Raw genomic sequence first — 15,840 nt, 5'->3', positions numbered from 1 at the left:
GTTGTTTTACAAAAGCGTGTTAAAGTATGCATTGTGTAAAAACGCAACATTACAAGTAACTAGTAACTAAAGCAGTCTAGTAAATGTAATAAATAACATACTGCAATGGAAATACAATAACATGGATATAGTACCTCAAAACAAAGTACGTCAAACGCGCACTTCGGAACAGTATTTGAGTAAATGTATTTAGTTACTTTCCACAGCTGGTCACATCTATTCAACACGTGCAAATGAGCATCTTTTAAAAATAACTAAGCCGATGTGAAAGAACGTTGGAGTGCGTTTAGAGCCTTTTATGGATGTTAGAAATGTGCCAGATTTTACGCATTTTAGCGAATTAAATCCAAATCAAGTGAGAACCACACTCATTAACTAACTCCAGCCTCACAGTGGAGCAGCACAGACGCACTTTGGGTCACTAAAAGAAGGAATTTGTCGCAGTTTTGCTCTGAGTTGCATCTTTTTACCATTTTGGGAGCTGCGCTGCTGAACATTACAACACATCCTCCGCACAGTGCGCGACACTCCGAGAGTTTCACAGTAACATGCATCATCATAACTGTCCGCTGCTCTCAAATAAACCATAAAAACTGCGTGACAATCCCGTTTTCTTCTCTTATCTGTTTTCATTGACGGCGTTTTTCACTCACCTTGCCGGCTGAGGACTCCCGGGTCGCTCTGATGATGCAGTTAGACTTTTCCAAGACGGAGAAACGGGGAAGAAAGCAGATGAAGGAAAAAAAAAACAGAAAGGCGTTTGATTCAAGAGCTCCTCACACACTTAGAGAAATCTTCAGGCGGTGTAAACATTGAGAAGAGAGTAAAGAGGGAGAGAGAAGCGGTCCAGTCCAGAGGGGGAGGGTCCTGAAGAGGAGCCAGAGAGACTGTGACAGAGAGGGGACTGAGGAGGAGGAGGAGGAGGAGGAGGAAGAGGAGGAGGAAGAAAAAGAGGAGGAGGAGGGGATGAGGAGGAGAGGGAGAGAAAAAGAGGGATGTGGCAGAGAGGAGAGAGGTCAAGGAGGAGAGTCAGAGTTGTTTTTGTCTTCAGCAGGCCTCCAGACCTTGATGTGCCTTGATGTGTGTGCGTGTGTGTGTGTGTTCGTGTGTGTGTGTGCGTGTGTGTGTTCGTGTGTGTGTGTTTAGGATTTAAGGGGGGATTAATGGTCCAATGGGATGATACCTGGAAAACAACTTTAGTCTGACTATTGCAGGTGGAAAAATATGACTATCTCTATCTCTAGATAGATAGATAGATAGATAGATAGATAGATAGATAGATAGGGCTTTGTGCAGTGTTGTTCATATATATAGGCTATATAATTCGGAAAACTGTTTCAGAAAAAGGTCCTTTTATTCCAAACTGTTGCCGTGCACAAACTTATAAGTACACAGCTGTCAAGTGTATTGACAGCTGTGTAATAACCTCCTCTGAGATAACTGTCAGTCAGCAGTTGGAGGGCTTCCTCCCGAACAGTAGGCCAGCCATGATAACCGGCCTGTTTAGGACGGGTGTTTTCCCCCCCTGCTGAGTGCTGACACAGATAAACAGCTCGTGGATGGAGGCCTGGTGGAGCAAACATCCTCAATGCACGGAAACCGACAGCAGCGGGAAATAAAAATGGTTTCCTGCAGGCCACAGAGGGACTGACCAGAAACAGCCCAGGACACAGAGAGGGGGCTGGAAACATATCCAGGGTGTAACTCTCGGTCATTTCAAACATTCAAATCTTCCTGGAAACATCCTGTTAGCATTTGCAACCAGAAGTCTGTCGCTATTAGTCTCATATTTATGGCTGAAATATGACAACTAATTATCAGGACAAGCAGATTCATGTCACAACAAGTAAATGAGCAAATTAGTTTTGAGAAGAAGAAGTCACACTTCAAAGATACAGGCTTTAATGGATGCTCAGACATGTTGGGAGAGTATTGCTTTAGGGTGTTTTTCTGTCATTATTTGGGAGTTTGGTATGATAATATTTTAAGTACTGAACTGGCTCATGAAGGAAATCATAAATCCTGCAAGACATTTGTTGACTAAGACATCCATCAGATCAGTTCAGCTTCTGCATGCAGGTCTAAACCAGTAAAACTCCCCTTATTAAGGTTAATTTGATCATTTAGCTCGTTAAATGTATTTTATGAACTCCTGCTGTTGATGGCACCTGAGATGCTGTGAGAGTATCACTGGAATATTCTCTGTTTTATCTTTCTGATATGAAATACTGCCATCTACTGGCAACATCCCCTGACCCACAACTGGGACAGTCATCGACAACTCGTCCTGTGCAGCCCTTATTTTCCAAACATGCACAATTATATTCTTATTCCAGTGGAGATGCAAATGTTTTCAAAGAAACTTGACGTATCAGGGTGAATATGGAGGATACATTTGATGGAATGGTGCAACTATTAATTCAGTTATGGTTCGAAAATATACAAGTTTCTAAAAATGATTTAGTCTGTTGTTGAGGGTTAAATTACAGATAGTAATGCTTGTATAGAGTACATTAGTTAGCTCCACCTCAACCTGCTACAACATCAGTGGTCATGTAATGGTATCAGTATTTCAAAAAATAAATAAAAGATACAGTACAATAAAGTGACATACCATTCTGTTGCATGAAGTTTACTTTTGAAACTTTAAGTACTTTTGTTGCAGTTACTTTTTCACATATACTAGTTGTAACAGGTAATTTTTACACTTGTTGCTTCTTTTAAGATATTTAACAAAGCTACAGACGTGTATTATTACAGTTTATTATCACATATATCATATATAGAAGTTTATAAAGGCTTCAAACGGGATTCAAACACGAGATTTAAATCACAGATTACTTTTATTTTTCTCCTTTTGTCCTGTCGAGAGCAGTTTCGGCCACCAGGCCTCTGATTGGCTGCTGCTGCAAATATTCAGCGAGAAGAAGAAAAGGCAGGCGGCACCCACCGTGACGTGTTTCCGGTGTCATGTCAGCCTTCTGCTAAAGCCGCATGGCTAACAAACGACTGGTGCTGCATTTTAATGCCTCGTCAGGCGGTTTTAGTGATGCATTTTTAAAGAAACGACACGTCGAGAGGTAGGTTGGGTTCTGATTTCTACTGTGTTATAGTTGTGTATTATGTTTTAGCCGACGAAAGGCTGCTAACATGGGCTAATTGCTGCTAGCAGGTTTTTGACTTTTGGCTTTTAAGTTAGCTGTTAGCATCAACACACTCCTGTCAACATCAGAGAATAAAGACCTGAGAACGTCTAAATGTGGCTTTTCCACGAGAAATGCTAATTTGTCGGATAAGAGTGCAGTTAGCATGTGAGTGTAAGTGTAAGTCTGTAGATAACCTTTGACTTACATGTTTGTTTACATCTCAACTGTGTTCATACAGACTTATGGTTACTATTTGTTTAGCTGGTTCTGCTAAGACAGTAAAGCAAAGTAGCCTCACACCTGGATCATAACAGTACACTTAAAAGTCAAAACACAGGAGTAGCTGAGGAGGTTTAGGGCTGAAATGTAATGTGAGCCTCATGGGATGTTATGGTAAACTTGTCTTGTAGTAATTTAGTTGTAAAAGGGCTTTTTTCATTTTGACATTTTGACATTTTATGGATCAAATGATCAATAATTGGTGGCTTGGCTTGTCATGGCAATCACCCTAGGAACAACTCATGGCTAGATGTTTGAGAGATAAAGTGCCATTTTTCTTAATTTCTCAGAGCTCCAGTGTGTGTGTGTGTGTGTGTGTGTGTGTGTGTGTTCTGAACAAAAGTCTAAATCTCAAAGTTATTTAGACAAACCTCAGCAAATCTGCACATTCAAGCAGCTTCAACCAGATAATTTTCAGCCATTTTGTTTGATAAATGACTGCAAAAATGAACTGACAATTAGATATGTCTATTAGAGTAATGTTCTATGTAGCAGCTAATAGACCAGTATTTTTAGTGACTTTCAGCCTGTTATAAACAGACTCAAAAAGCCACAGTGAAGGTCTCAGATTAATGAGAGGCTAATACTCTTCACACTGTCCTTTTACACAGATGGCTGAAGTTGTACAAGAGAAAAGTCGTGGCTTGAAGTTTGCAGAGCAGCAACTCCTGCGTCACGGCTGGGAACACGGTAAGATGCTCTGATCAGTGTTGTGAATCAATGTGTCATAAACAGGAGCTGGTTTCTCACTCAGCCCACTCTGTCCACAGGTAAAGGACTGGGGCGGGCTGAAAATGGCATATCAGAAGCTATCAAGGTCAAAGTGAAATGCGACAAAGGAGGAGTGAGTGGCATTTGGTTTAATTTCTCTCATTTTAAACGGATTACTTGTACACATCTGTCACTGGTTTAATCTGAACTTCATCATCTTCTGAAAGTGGTTCTTTGTAGACTCACGTTTGTCTTCTGTATCAGGTCGGCCATAAGGAAGGAGAGCAGTTCACCTTCCACTGGTGGGATCATGTCTTCAATAAGGCCTCTTCTAGTCTGCAGGTGGAATCTGATCAGGTGAGTTCGGAGGCATAAATGACACTCACCTGTACTGATAAAACATGACCACTTTGGAGACTGACCCTAAAGCCAGTGAGTGATGCAGTCTTGCTATGTTAAAAAAGCTTATTCAAGTGAGTTGTGTCTGTTTTTATGTTTTGTTTTTGTTTTATTTTTATTCATTTGGTTGGAACTGTTTAATTTATTTCAGAATGTGATTTTGAGCTCATTTAATCAGCCAAACATTTGCAAAGGTTACCTGCAAAATCTTGCCTGAGAAAACCAATCCACCTCCTCCTCCTGTGATTGTAGCTGTATTTATCTACATGGTTGGTGAGATGTGTGAATATTTTTTGGAGCAGCTTGATGTCTGCAAAAAATATTCACACATTTGCAGCATGTATGAAAGCTAAATTTACATCCTTAAACTCTGAATTAAAGGAACCGTTGAAGTAACTTAACAATCATTAAAAACATTTTTGTGACACTTCAGGGGATTATGTTTGTCATTCCTCCTCTCTTGTTAATGCATGATCAGCTGGCTTTGTCTTTGCGAGAGGGTAACTATATTTTTCTTTTGTTTTCTGTTTGATCCAGAACGGTATTCAGTTGAAGAAGACGGTGGAGGAAGATGAAGAGGATGGGATGATCTCCAATAAAAAGCCACGGAAAGCTGCGCTGGCTAAAGCCAGACTCTATGGGTGTTTTGTCAAGGTGATTTGTTTATTTTATTTCTTATTTATTGGGTAAATATCTATCAATATTTGATAGTAAAGATGTATGGCGAAAGAAAAGCATTGTGTCAGGCTTTGGCTACATGGAGAATACTCGATGGGATCAGTTCTTTGTTGGTTTTCAGTCTGAACTGTTTGTTTTTATTTCCATCCTTCTCTCTCAGTCAGCCACGCTGCTCTCTGGTCAGGAACAGCCAGAGCCAAAGGCTTCCAACTCAGACAACAGCAGCAGCAGCAGCAGCAGCAGCTCAGACGAGGAGGAGGACCAGAAACTAGACCTCTCGAGCACCTTCAAGTAAGAACTTCATCTGATGCAGTCTTTGTTTTAGATATGTAGTTATTTCTTCTCAATCAGCTGCAATGTTGCCATGGCTACAATAAGAGATTAACAATTATAGATTCTGATGCTGCAATGAGAGTCTGAGAAAACACTGTGGATGTTATTGTTTTTTGCCTGCACAACATTTCTTTGCTGTTCATTTCACTCATTTAAAAGTAAAACATTTGGTAAACAGGGAATACTAAGGTTTGCTTTCATTTCACCCGCAGTCTGACAATTGTGCTGGTAATTCTTTGTTTAATTTCCATCTCTGTTCACCTAGAAAATAATGGACTGTGTTGCCCCTTTTCGAGCGTGAGAACAGAAACAGTTGCTCTTGCTGAGGCTTTACCGTCTCAAAACCAGACATTGTAAACCACGGTTGATGGCAAAATCCAATAAAAGCTGCAACTACAGAACACTTTGTTGTTCTTCCATTTCATTCTGGATGTTTGATACTGTCAAGTATCAACAATTAGTTTCTCAATTACAATCTTCTGTTATTAATGATGTAATTTGATGTGCAAAAGTATAAATGTATTTTGTAGCTGTTTTTAACAGTGTTACACTATTTTTCATTGATACTCAGCAAGCTGTCTGATGCTGATCTAATGAAGGCTTGTGGAGGACGCACAGCTCACAAGTAAGTTCATTCATAAACATATTCAAAACCACAGCTTTTACTGTTAATAACAAAGATTAAAGTAATGTACATCATTATATTTCAGAATAAGTAAACGATGGATAAAAGAACCCAGTTTCTGATACATTTCTGTTGTTTTTCTTTAGAGGAGCAAGGCACGGCTTAACCATGAACGCCAAGTTAGCCAGGCTAGAGCAGCAGGAGGCTGAGTTCATGGCCAAGTACGGCAAGAAGAGCCAACCAGCAAGTGCTTCACCAGTTTGTGTAGAGCCGACTCCACCGACCTCCCAGTCAGCTGAGCAGAGAGCCGAGAGTCGGGAGGAGGCGGATGAGGACGGTCAGAGAAAGAAGGTGAAGAAGAAGAAGAGACCCACGGGGAGCATCATTGAGCTTAATGGTGACGAAGTGTCTGAAAGTCCTGAAACAGATGTTAAACCCAAGAAGAAGAAGAAGAAAAAGAAGAAAACCAATGAGGACACTGAGGAAATGGCTGATGCAGTTTCCACTGGTGGGGATGTGATCTGTGTAGAAAACGGTGAAGCAGACGATTCCCATAAAGCAAAGAAGAAAAATAAAAAGAAGAAAAAAAATGCAGAGCTCAATGAAGAAGAGAGAGCGCATTCACCTGTAGCTGCGAGTCCAGAGGAGACTGCTGAGCTGCACGCTGAGACTAAAGTGAAGAAGAAGAAGAAAAAGAAATCTTCCAAACATGACAGTGAACCTGTTGAAGCAGAGGAGAGTAACAGTACAGAATCCAGCCAATCAGAGCCGGTCCAGGACTGTGTTATAATATCCGAGAAGAAAAGTGCAGATCTGTTGGAGGCAGACACAACAGGAAAACGGAAAAGGAAAAAGTGTAAAAAGGACAAACCTTCCGTAGATGAGGATATTAACGAGGAGGCACTTCCTCCAAAGAAGAAGAAAAAGAAGTCCAAAGAGTAGTATTTGATTTCAAAATCTTCTGGACTGTGTTTTTTTCTTGGCTGATGGGGAAGTGAGCCTTACTTTGAATCATCTCTGGTGAGTCATGTCCCAAACATGAACTCTATAGAGGCTGTGCTCTCACATTTGACAGGATTTCCGTTGATCAGTGAATATCTTTGAGTAATTCAGACAAGCAACCAAACAATGACCTCTGTAGTTGTGCCTCCCTCGTGTGCTAGCTAAACAAATGGTCCTCAAAGTGGAAAAATAAAAATAATTTATATTTGTCAGTAACTATACAACAACAGAAAGTGACTACTTTGGTCATGGGTGTCAAGCACTTTCTCAAATAGGTCGTTATCTGAGCTGTAAAAGTTATTATGACCTGCAGCAGATCTTCAAGTGACTGAGGGAACCAGGGCAGGTTAGTTATTTGCTGGTGATACCGACTTTTAAGATTTGTGATTGTTTTCAACATGAAATATGTCCAACTGAATCAATCAGTAAATCTTTTAGTTGGATTCTTTTTAAATGATCGATCTGATGAGTTGACGCTCTGCTCATCCAGACAATGCAAACCAAGCAAAACTTTTCTAAACTGAGTCAGTGTTGACAATTGTTGGGTTTTAAATAATTACAGCTTGTGCCAATTAAGGTGCCTTAATTGAAGACCTGGTGTGGAATATGCATTTCAGTGGGAAATTGGAATGAAACATCAAGAATTGCATCATAAATAATTCTTGGAGTTGTTTGACATCTGTCGTTACTGTATTGAATGCAATCCGCATAAGAAAGATGAAACTGCTGATTATTACAATTCCGAAATATAAATGCAAAAAAAATAAATGATGTGACGTATCAAACTGCGCTTGTGGGATTCCTTGAAATGCTCAGATTTTAGATTTGTTATTGTCTTTATTAGAGGGGATATAATAAATGCTAAACATGGCATTAATAAAAATCTATGATTATATGTTTCTGAACTGGTTTGACACTTCCTTGAATAAATAATCTTTTAAAAAGGTCACACTGTTAAACCTCGGTTGTACACTGAGTCTCTGTCAGTGATGAACAGCAAGCCACTTAAAATACTATCCAAAATCATCTTAATGCAACAGTGTGAAGCTGCCGTTTCATCAGCTCATAATCCGACTCTTTACCCCATAAAATGTTCTGTGTTGAAGTTATTTCTGTATTTTTCCACACCTGGAAAGGGAGAAATCACAAAGTTTGTGACCGGAAAGACGTAATGTTAGTCATCATTCTCTCTCAATAACTCACAACAGGTTTGTTAATGTTAATGACCTTCATATAACTGTCACAGAATACATACATCCATTACATGCTCATTTATTCAGAAAATAATGATTTTATTTATATAGCGCAATGTAGCACAAAAAAGATATGATAATAAAAAAGATAATAAAAATATGATTGAAATAAAACAAGTGGATAAGAAAATATCCCCCCCCCCCCCAAAAAAAAAAATATTGGCCTTTGCCCATGAGTAGAACTGGATTTGGCCCCAGTAAGCCCCGCAACCCCTCAGGGGGATAAAAAGCGGCAACGTCCCGCGACCCTCACGGAAAAAGCGGAAAAGAAAACGAACGGATAAGAAAATATTGAGACACCAATCACCCTACCAGTCTAAAAAATTACAAAATGTTTTGTTTACTTGGCTTCTTTCAAACAAGAACTTATTTTTTTCTTTTCTGTTTTTTTTGCACAACACTTTTGATTATTATGTAACACCAGAAACTTTTCACTTCAGTGCAAGAGATGGAGTAACTCGTCCACAGGAGCGGGAATTGGTGAAGTTGTTGCATCAAAGAAGACACTGAACAGTCATTGTGTGTTCATTTACTCATCCAGTGATGAATAACATTGATATGTGACTGATGGATGGTTGAAATTTTCCATTGAATCAGTGCTAACTAAACTTATTGTAAATATTAGAACTCAGTATCAGGCGTTGGCTGCTGTCGTCTCTACCGTCAGTCAAAATAGACGTCTGTCCAAAAAGGTAGAAGACGACATAAAGTACCTCATAAAATACATAATCATAGAGATTTTTAAACAATAATACAGAATAACGGACACTTAACATATTACCATTACAACCCTCAGGCTATGTCAGGACAATAAATATATTAGTTTCATTCAATTTCCTTTTTTTTTCTCTAAAATTGGTGGTACAGTTTTGGAAATGTCGTTTCGTTTGACACACAACATGAGGATCAAGAATGCTTTGACACCAACGAGTGATGACTGATCACCTTGTCAGAGTGTCGCTCTCACAGATGAATTTGTTATACATGAAACCCACTTTGTTCCAGCTGGCCGTCAGACGCCTCCCGGGAAGCAACAGTACGTATCGACCATCGCCGCGAAGTTTCTCTCTTGCGATCCAATAGCTTCAATTGCAGAACAGAACACGTTCAGTTAATAACACTTCTACTACCACTAATCCGACTAATAATGACAGAAGAAATGAGGTGTGAAAGGCAAATTGGACATGTTTTTTTGGACTACTGAGGATTGGGAAGAATGGGCCATCAAACCAACGAGAAGACACTCTGTAGCATCATATTTACTGAACAGACTGAGTGTTGATTCAGTCATCTAACTCTTCGTCTTTGCCATATTGACAGTCCGCTCTGGACACTTTCATTGTAATCTGGACAGTTATATTCCAGTATGCATTTTATTTTGGTCTCCAGAATTTAAAATCATACTCCAAACCTTTAGTTACACAGTTCTCTGACCACATTTTCTCTTCCTCATACAAATAGGGGTGTGCCAAAATATCGATACTACGATATATCGCGATATTTCGTCTTGAGGTACGTTAACGATACACTGGTGCCAAATATCGATATTTAAAAATGTAAAAAAAAAAAAAAAAAAATGTAAAAAAAAAATTTTTTTATTTTTTTTTGGCCCACCACCACCACCCCTCTTCGGGGGACAGCTTTATCTTTATTCAAACATAGGTTTACAACCAAATAAAATTTAAAAAATGGTTTAAGTAGCTCTGAAACCCACACATATAGATATTTAATGATAGTTGTACTCAGTGTGTGTGTTAAGAAGAGACACTGTGCAATATACTCTTTGTTTACTTGGCTGTCATTCATGTGAAATTGATTGACAATGTTTTGTCATTCCTGTGAAATGGATGCAGTGCAGTCAATAAATTCAGAATTTCTTCAGTGACACAGATATCGTGATGTATCGTGGATGAAATTTCTTGCAATATATCGATTATCGCAGAATCGCCGTTTCGTGATATTATCGTTATCGTGAGCAAAATATCGTGATAGTATCGTATCGCGAGGTACCTGGTGATACCCAGCCCTACTCCTCATAGATCCGTGTAAATTCAAGTAAAATCGAGTTTGCTGCCTTGCTTAAGGGCACCACTCGTCGTGTTTTTGAAAACCTTTGCATATATTCGAAGTTTCTACCACAGAGCTTAAAGGTTCATCTTGTGTTTGTTGTCAGGTGCGACCTGCCGAGTGTTCATGAAGACGTTAGAATGTTGATTTAAAAAGAAAAGGCCGTCTTACCCGAGAGTGTCATTATGTCCATCGATCCAGCGCCAGTATTTGTCAACAGTTTCATATAACCCCAACCAGTATCCATGTGCCCAGTCGTAGTAGTACTTGGTGTGATTACTGATGAATTCCTGTAAGTGGGCAGATTGTCAAAAACATACACACTTGAAATGCCAAATGTTAAAGTACCAGAAACTTTTGTCCACTGCACTTCACAAACTAAAGTTTGCGATGCATATAAACTGTATTTCTGGTTACTATGAGTTTCCACGGAAATGATGCACAATTAAAAATATTTATGACTGTAGTTATAACTGTATGACATTGGAGCTCACGTGTTCATGGAGACTGTCAATAACGACTAGATCTGCAGCTCTGCCTTGACAATACTTCCGGCTCTGATTCCACGTCAGCCACTGAAGATCTTCGCTGGAAAACAGATAGCACTTTCCCTCGAACAGAATCCAGTCTGTCCGACACGGCTGGCACTCTGCATCCGTGGGAAAAAAATCAGAGAAATTGAACGATTGAAGGATTAGAATCTTTTATTTTGAGTGTTAAATGTAGAGACACAAAAACATCATCCATGCAGGAGAATCATTTCTGGGTTGAGAGCGAGACATACTGCAGAAAGGAGCACTCACTTTTTTCTGGGCAGAATTCGCTCACCGGAAACTTGTCATATTTCATAATGACTCCCAGGGTCCAGTTGAGATTGCCTGCGGTTCTGCTCAGCTCCTCTGTCTCTCTCTCCAAGACACTCCTCTCCGTCATCAGCTGCTGGTTTTCTGCCGTGAGGTTGCTGAGGGTCGCTGTCTGTTGGTTCATCACTACGCTGACTACCGTAAGAATGAGAAAGAGACAGCACATCAGTCAGTGGATTCATTTAGTGTCATTATTTGAGAAGCGTTACTTTCTATTATTCTGCATCTGACCGGTTTCCTAACTACAGCGACACTAATTTCTGTATTTTTGGATGTTGGGGTGATTTTAAAAAGCATCCATGAGTTTGAGTATGAATGTTTGTTCACGTCCTGTCACGATCAAGCTAGCGACGTGTACGATTAGTTGACTAGTCGAGTTAATGGCAGAAGAAATACTAGTCAATTAAACCTTTTATTATTATTTCATTTATGTACACATTTAAATTGCATATTGACACACTTTGCACTGAATTGTCTGAGTTAAATCTTGTTTTATAAAAAAACTAATCATGTGTTGCTAATGTTAGCATCGCTCAATTCATTTTTACACCAAAATTGGTGTGTAGATTTTTTAAATGCCAGAAAACACACTAACAGTCGGCCATTGACTCCTCTCCAATTGGCCAGCAGATGTGTATGGATTTCAGTTTTTTGCTTTTTTCCTGTTGCGCCACAAATAGGCCATAAAATAATGAGGAAGAAGAGGAAAGCAGCAGGTATGTGACGATCTTGCGGTCAGTGGAGTGCACAGATTTTCTGAAGGGCAGGGGCGAAAATACACGACTGAAGAGGGCAGTTTAGCACGCTTTTTAAAAAAATTTTTTATCATGTTTTAACCAGCCAAGGGGGCAGTTTATTGTGTTTTGCCAAGCAAGAGGGCCATTTAGCGCGTGTTTTAGCTCCCAAGAGGGCACTTTAGCGCATGTTTTTCAACAATTGGGCCACGAGGGGGGGCAGCCCCCCCGTGCACACCACTGCTTACGGTGCCTTTTTAAAAAAATCTTTAACTTAACAGTCTCTGTCAAACTCAACACCGACTGAAGAATGTCTGGATAAACACTGAGTAATGTTAAAGGCCATTTTCATGTGCCAGCATCCAGACACTTCAATGTCTCTGTAAAGTCATTAGTCAAATTTGGGTGTCCTGGGTGTGATGCTTATGTCACTGCCGATTGGAGCTGGAGCCAATAACAACCTGTGACAGCTGCTCAGTCATTTGACTCGGGAACGAAAGCTGATTGTACCCTCTCCCACTGAAGACAAGTGGCAGTTCTAGTGTGTTTCTAGTGTGAAAGGGGTCAAAACAGTGGTGGAATTTATTTTTTGTTTCAATATTTCTACAGGTCGCTGCTGTCTTTGCTGTGTTTTCACCACTTTCAGTCCAGAAGAGAGATCTCTCTGTCCCTCGTGCCTGCACACAGACCGACAGAGACGCTCCTCTGATGACACTGAGTTGAAAAGTCTGTCTAAATTTCACCGCAGTCGATGTAAACTCTTCTCAAGTCGCATTTTGCATGTGTGGTCTGAAACTAGCGAGTGTGCACAGACAGGTAGAGGAGTTTACGGACGCTGAGCTTCTAGTTCCTCTTTCATTTCCTTATCCATCCAACTCCAAGGTGTTTTAAATCAAATCAAATCAAATCAAATGGTGTTTTACAAAGTTAACTTCACACACATGGGGTAATGCTTAGAACATAAACATCTGCCAGATGATTGTTGAGCGGAATTATAAATACGCATGTTCATAAATTCAGTCAGAAATGGTTGTTCAGACTGTTTCAGTTTCCTCCGTACTGAAGATAAACTGAACTCACATTGAATATGTATTTATTTTCTTCTGTTGGTAGGAGGCTGACTCTGCCGGTCTGTAAGCTTGCTGCAATTGTTTTGCACCCGGTGTGCACTGAAATGAAACTCACCGTAGACGATGACGCCGACGCTCGCCAGCAGCAGGACGCAGAGTGTCACCGAGAACACGGCCAGCACACGAAAGACTGAGCGTGAAGCAGCTGCCTCGCCATCTGCTCGTAATGAGAACGCTCAAATTCAAATCGTGATCGCAGTTATAATCAAGTCATTCATCATCAGCGTTATTATCGTGGCTGCATGTGGAATGGGTTGTCACTGTGGCACACTGCATGTGAGGGTTTTTTCTCTCTTCCTTCGGGATGAGATGACTGAAATCAACCACTGAGCGACTGTGATTTATTCCTGATGACCAAAACACATTCTGACATAGTGTTTCTATAACCACACGGGACATATTAATGAAAATGATTGATGGTTTTTAGAGGTTAAGGAGTAAATCTTCTAAAATGATGTGTAAACCAGCTGACATTAAAGTAAGATGTTGTCAGAAGGTTCTTTAAAAGACATGAGGAGCAGATTTTACTTCATTAGTTTTTTATTTTCTCCTTTATGAAGCTGTTTTTCTAACTAGTTTCTAAAGTAATGACAAATCACTATAATTAAGTGTGAATCTGTATCTTATTTTCTGCATGGTTTATCCAGCTTATTTGATGAAATGAACACAAGACACTGAACAGGTTTTATAACTCACCTGGTTCAGTAGCAGCAGGAACTTTAGGCTTTACGTCATCGTAAATGGTCGGCTCCTCTTTGTTCTCTGGGTGACAATACGGGGAAATCATGAGAGACAATTGAGTGAGTGTTCTCTTCCTGAAAAAACGGAAGGGGACATGGCACGAACCACAACAGATAGGTCAGTGAACGTTAACGATGTTACTGAATGGGAAGTTCAGAGGGATAAAATACCACAACGATCGAAAAAAAAAACATTTTCTCCGCTGTTTTGATGAATGTCTGTCAACTGTGGTTTAATGTTCTACCCTGATTCCCAAAAAGTTTGGATGCTATAAAAAAAATACATTTATTGATAATTCGCTAAAGCTTTACATATATACTCAGTTTAAAACACTAGAAAAACAGTATATTTCATATTTTACCTCATCAGTGTCACTGTTACCTGCTTATTCTGAAAGTGTAAATGACAGTCAGGCTTGTAAAGCAGTTAAGTTCAGTGCCTTAAATGTTGTGTTTCCATTTTCAAATGTTTGTTTATTACCAAATTATTGCAGCAAGTTCGATCTTGTGATTTTGTAAAAAAAAAAAAAAAAAAAAAAAAAAACAACACCATGTTTTTGTCTCCCGCTGTCTTAAGTGAGGAGTTTTTTGTGACTGTACTCTCTGTTGAGACACCAGTCAGTGATTCTGTAAACTCCACAACAGGATTAAGGCACAACTGCCTTTTTACAGATGACAGTTTTGGTGTTAGTGTCACTTATTCAAAAAATGTTCCTTTTGTTATCACAGTGCACCAAAACCATGGAGGAATACTGTGATTTCAGAGACTGTGACATGGAGAAAGAGGCGTTAAACTGATGTCAGGGGGAACGAAATTCAGTGGATGAGTAAAAACAGCATTTTTTTGTGAATATATATATTTTTTAACTGCAAGAATTCTTCCACAGAGACCCTTTAGAATGATTGTTACATACCTAATCATGACATTATCGCCTGTTGATGATTAACCCGTTTACCTGTAGAATATTTCATGCTTTTTCTATTTTAATTTTTGCTTTTCACAACTTCGCCAGTCTTTTGTCCCAACTTGTTTGAAACATGTTACTGGCATCAAAAGTTAACAAAGTTTTTATGTTTGAAAGATGACGGTTTAATTGGAAGCTGGGTTTTAATTCTTAATGCTCAAAAAGCAGGATTTACTCACCTTTTGGGGGGAGGTGACCGTTTTTAAAAACCACTGTAGCGTAGTTGATTTCTTCCTCCATCCTCAAAAGTCACACTTTGCTGTACTCGCTCCAGTGCTTCAGCTGCAGATGATTGTGAGCTGTGTGTGGACTAAAAGTTACAACTCTTCCTTCTGGAGAACAAATAAATTGGTTCCTCTTCCCTCCACCACCTTTTAGAGCCAACCTCGAACTGTTGCACTGAAGGTCCAGTGTGGTTGAGGTGTCAACTGATTACCCAAGATTCTTCTGTTCTCGGAAGTGCGGATACTTCTGTAATGAACAAACGTGCAAACTGTTGCGCCAGAAGAAGTTGTCACATGGCTGCATCATCTAATACAGACCTCGACCTGTTAACAAGTCATGTTTGTGGACGTGGCTTGTCTCCCATTTGGAATGATTGACGAACAGTCTAGTTGTCACACACACTGCACACGTCAGGTGAAGAGCCATCGTTGTTTTGACGACACTGATGTGTTGTCACCGTCGTCACATCAATCTGTGTGTGTGCATTTGTTTTTATGTCTCTGTGCAGGTCGACAGTCGTGGACTCAGGTTGTCTGAAGGCTGAAGGTCAGAGGTCAAGGTCACTGTGAACTCACATAACACATTTCTGGGACTATTTTCAGTGGCGGATGAATACACATGTGGTGATCTGATGTATCTGTGGGATTGCCTTGAAATAAACGATGTTTCCTGTAATAAGAGAACTTTCAT

The 15,840-nt window shown here is 39.8% G+C and overlaps 3 protein-coding genes across 4 annotated transcripts in view; 1 reads left to right on the top strand and 2 right to left on the bottom strand.

Moving 5' to 3' along the window:
- Positions 1-890, bottom strand: part of pear1 (platelet endothelial aggregation receptor 1) — a 58,215-nt gene extending 57,325 nt beyond the window's left edge. Inside the window, exon 1 of the mRNA XM_030393094.1 lies at positions 654-890. The gene's annotated coding sequence lies outside the window, so the exon portion shown is untranslated. The remainder of the gene's footprint in view (positions 1-653) is intronic.
- Positions 891-2,942: 2,052 nt separating this feature from the next.
- gpatch4 (G patch domain containing 4) lies at positions 2,943-7,958 on the top strand. Its single transcript, XM_030393101.1, has 8 exons — positions 2,943-3,080; positions 4,037-4,115; positions 4,196-4,269; positions 4,401-4,493; positions 5,073-5,189; positions 5,374-5,504; positions 6,118-6,171; positions 6,318-7,958. The coding sequence occupies exons 2-8, from the start codon at positions 4,037-4,039 to the stop codon at positions 7,111-7,113; spliced, it is 1,344 nt and encodes a 447-aa protein (XP_030248961.1). The 5' UTR covers positions 2,943-3,080; the 3' UTR covers positions 7,114-7,958.
- Positions 7,959-8,601: 643 nt separating this feature from the next.
- LOC115566991 (C-type lectin domain family 4 member G-like) lies at positions 8,602-15,318 on the bottom strand. 2 transcript variants are annotated; one of them, XM_030393102.1, is made up of 7 exons: positions 15,105-15,318; positions 13,917-13,982; positions 13,276-13,377; positions 11,297-11,491; positions 10,988-11,142; positions 10,665-10,783; positions 8,602-9,509 (listed from the first exon to the last, which is right to left on the bottom strand). In XM_030393102.1, exons 1-7 carry the CDS (start codon positions 15,163-15,165, stop codon positions 9,368-9,370), a joined length of 840 nt encoding a protein of 279 aa, XP_030248962.1. In that variant the 5' UTR covers positions 15,166-15,318; the 3' UTR covers positions 8,602-9,367. The 2 variants fall into 2 exon arrangements, with proteins under 2 accessions (XP_030248962.1, XP_030248963.1); XM_030393103.1 differs by having other exon boundaries at positions 13,917-14,035; positions 15,105-15,316.
- Between the last annotated feature and the right edge of the window lie 522 nt (positions 15,319-15,840).

This window comes from Sparus aurata, chromosome 17 (assembly GCF_900880675.1).
Source record: "Sparus aurata chromosome 17, fSpaAur1.1, whole genome shotgun sequence".
Taxonomy (NCBI): Eukaryota; Metazoa; Chordata; class Actinopteri; order Spariformes; family Sparidae; genus Sparus; species Sparus aurata.
This window is presented reverse-complemented; position numbering and strand designations above follow the sequence as displayed.

Excerpts from the sequence above, each read along its gene's own strand:
- gpatch4 (XM_030393101.1), top strand. The coding sequence starts at position 4,037 with ATGGCTGAAGTTGTACAAGAGAAAAGTCGTGGCTTGAAGTTTGCAGAG. Across the intron at positions 4,116-4,195 it reads GCGTCACGGCTGGGAACACG|GTAAAGGACTGGGGCGGGCT; the intron begins GTAAGATGCTCT and ends CTCTGTCCACAG. Across the intron at positions 5,190-5,373 it reads TCTATGGGTGTTTTGTCAAG|TCAGCCACGCTGCTCTCTGG; the intron begins GTGATTTGTTTA and ends CTTCTCTCTCAG.
- LOC115566991 (XM_030393102.1), bottom strand. The coding sequence starts at position 15,165 with ATGGAGGAAGAAATCAACTACGCTACAGTGGTTTTTAAAAACGGTCAC. Across the intron at positions 11,492-13,275 it reads CGTCGGCGTCATCGTCTACG|TCAGCGTAGTGATGAACCAA; the intron begins GTGAGTTTCATT and ends TTCTTACGGTAG. Across the intron at positions 10,784-10,987 it reads TTGACAGTCTCCATGAACAC|GAATTCATCAGTAATCACAC; the intron begins GTGAGCTCCAAT and ends GCCCACTTACAG.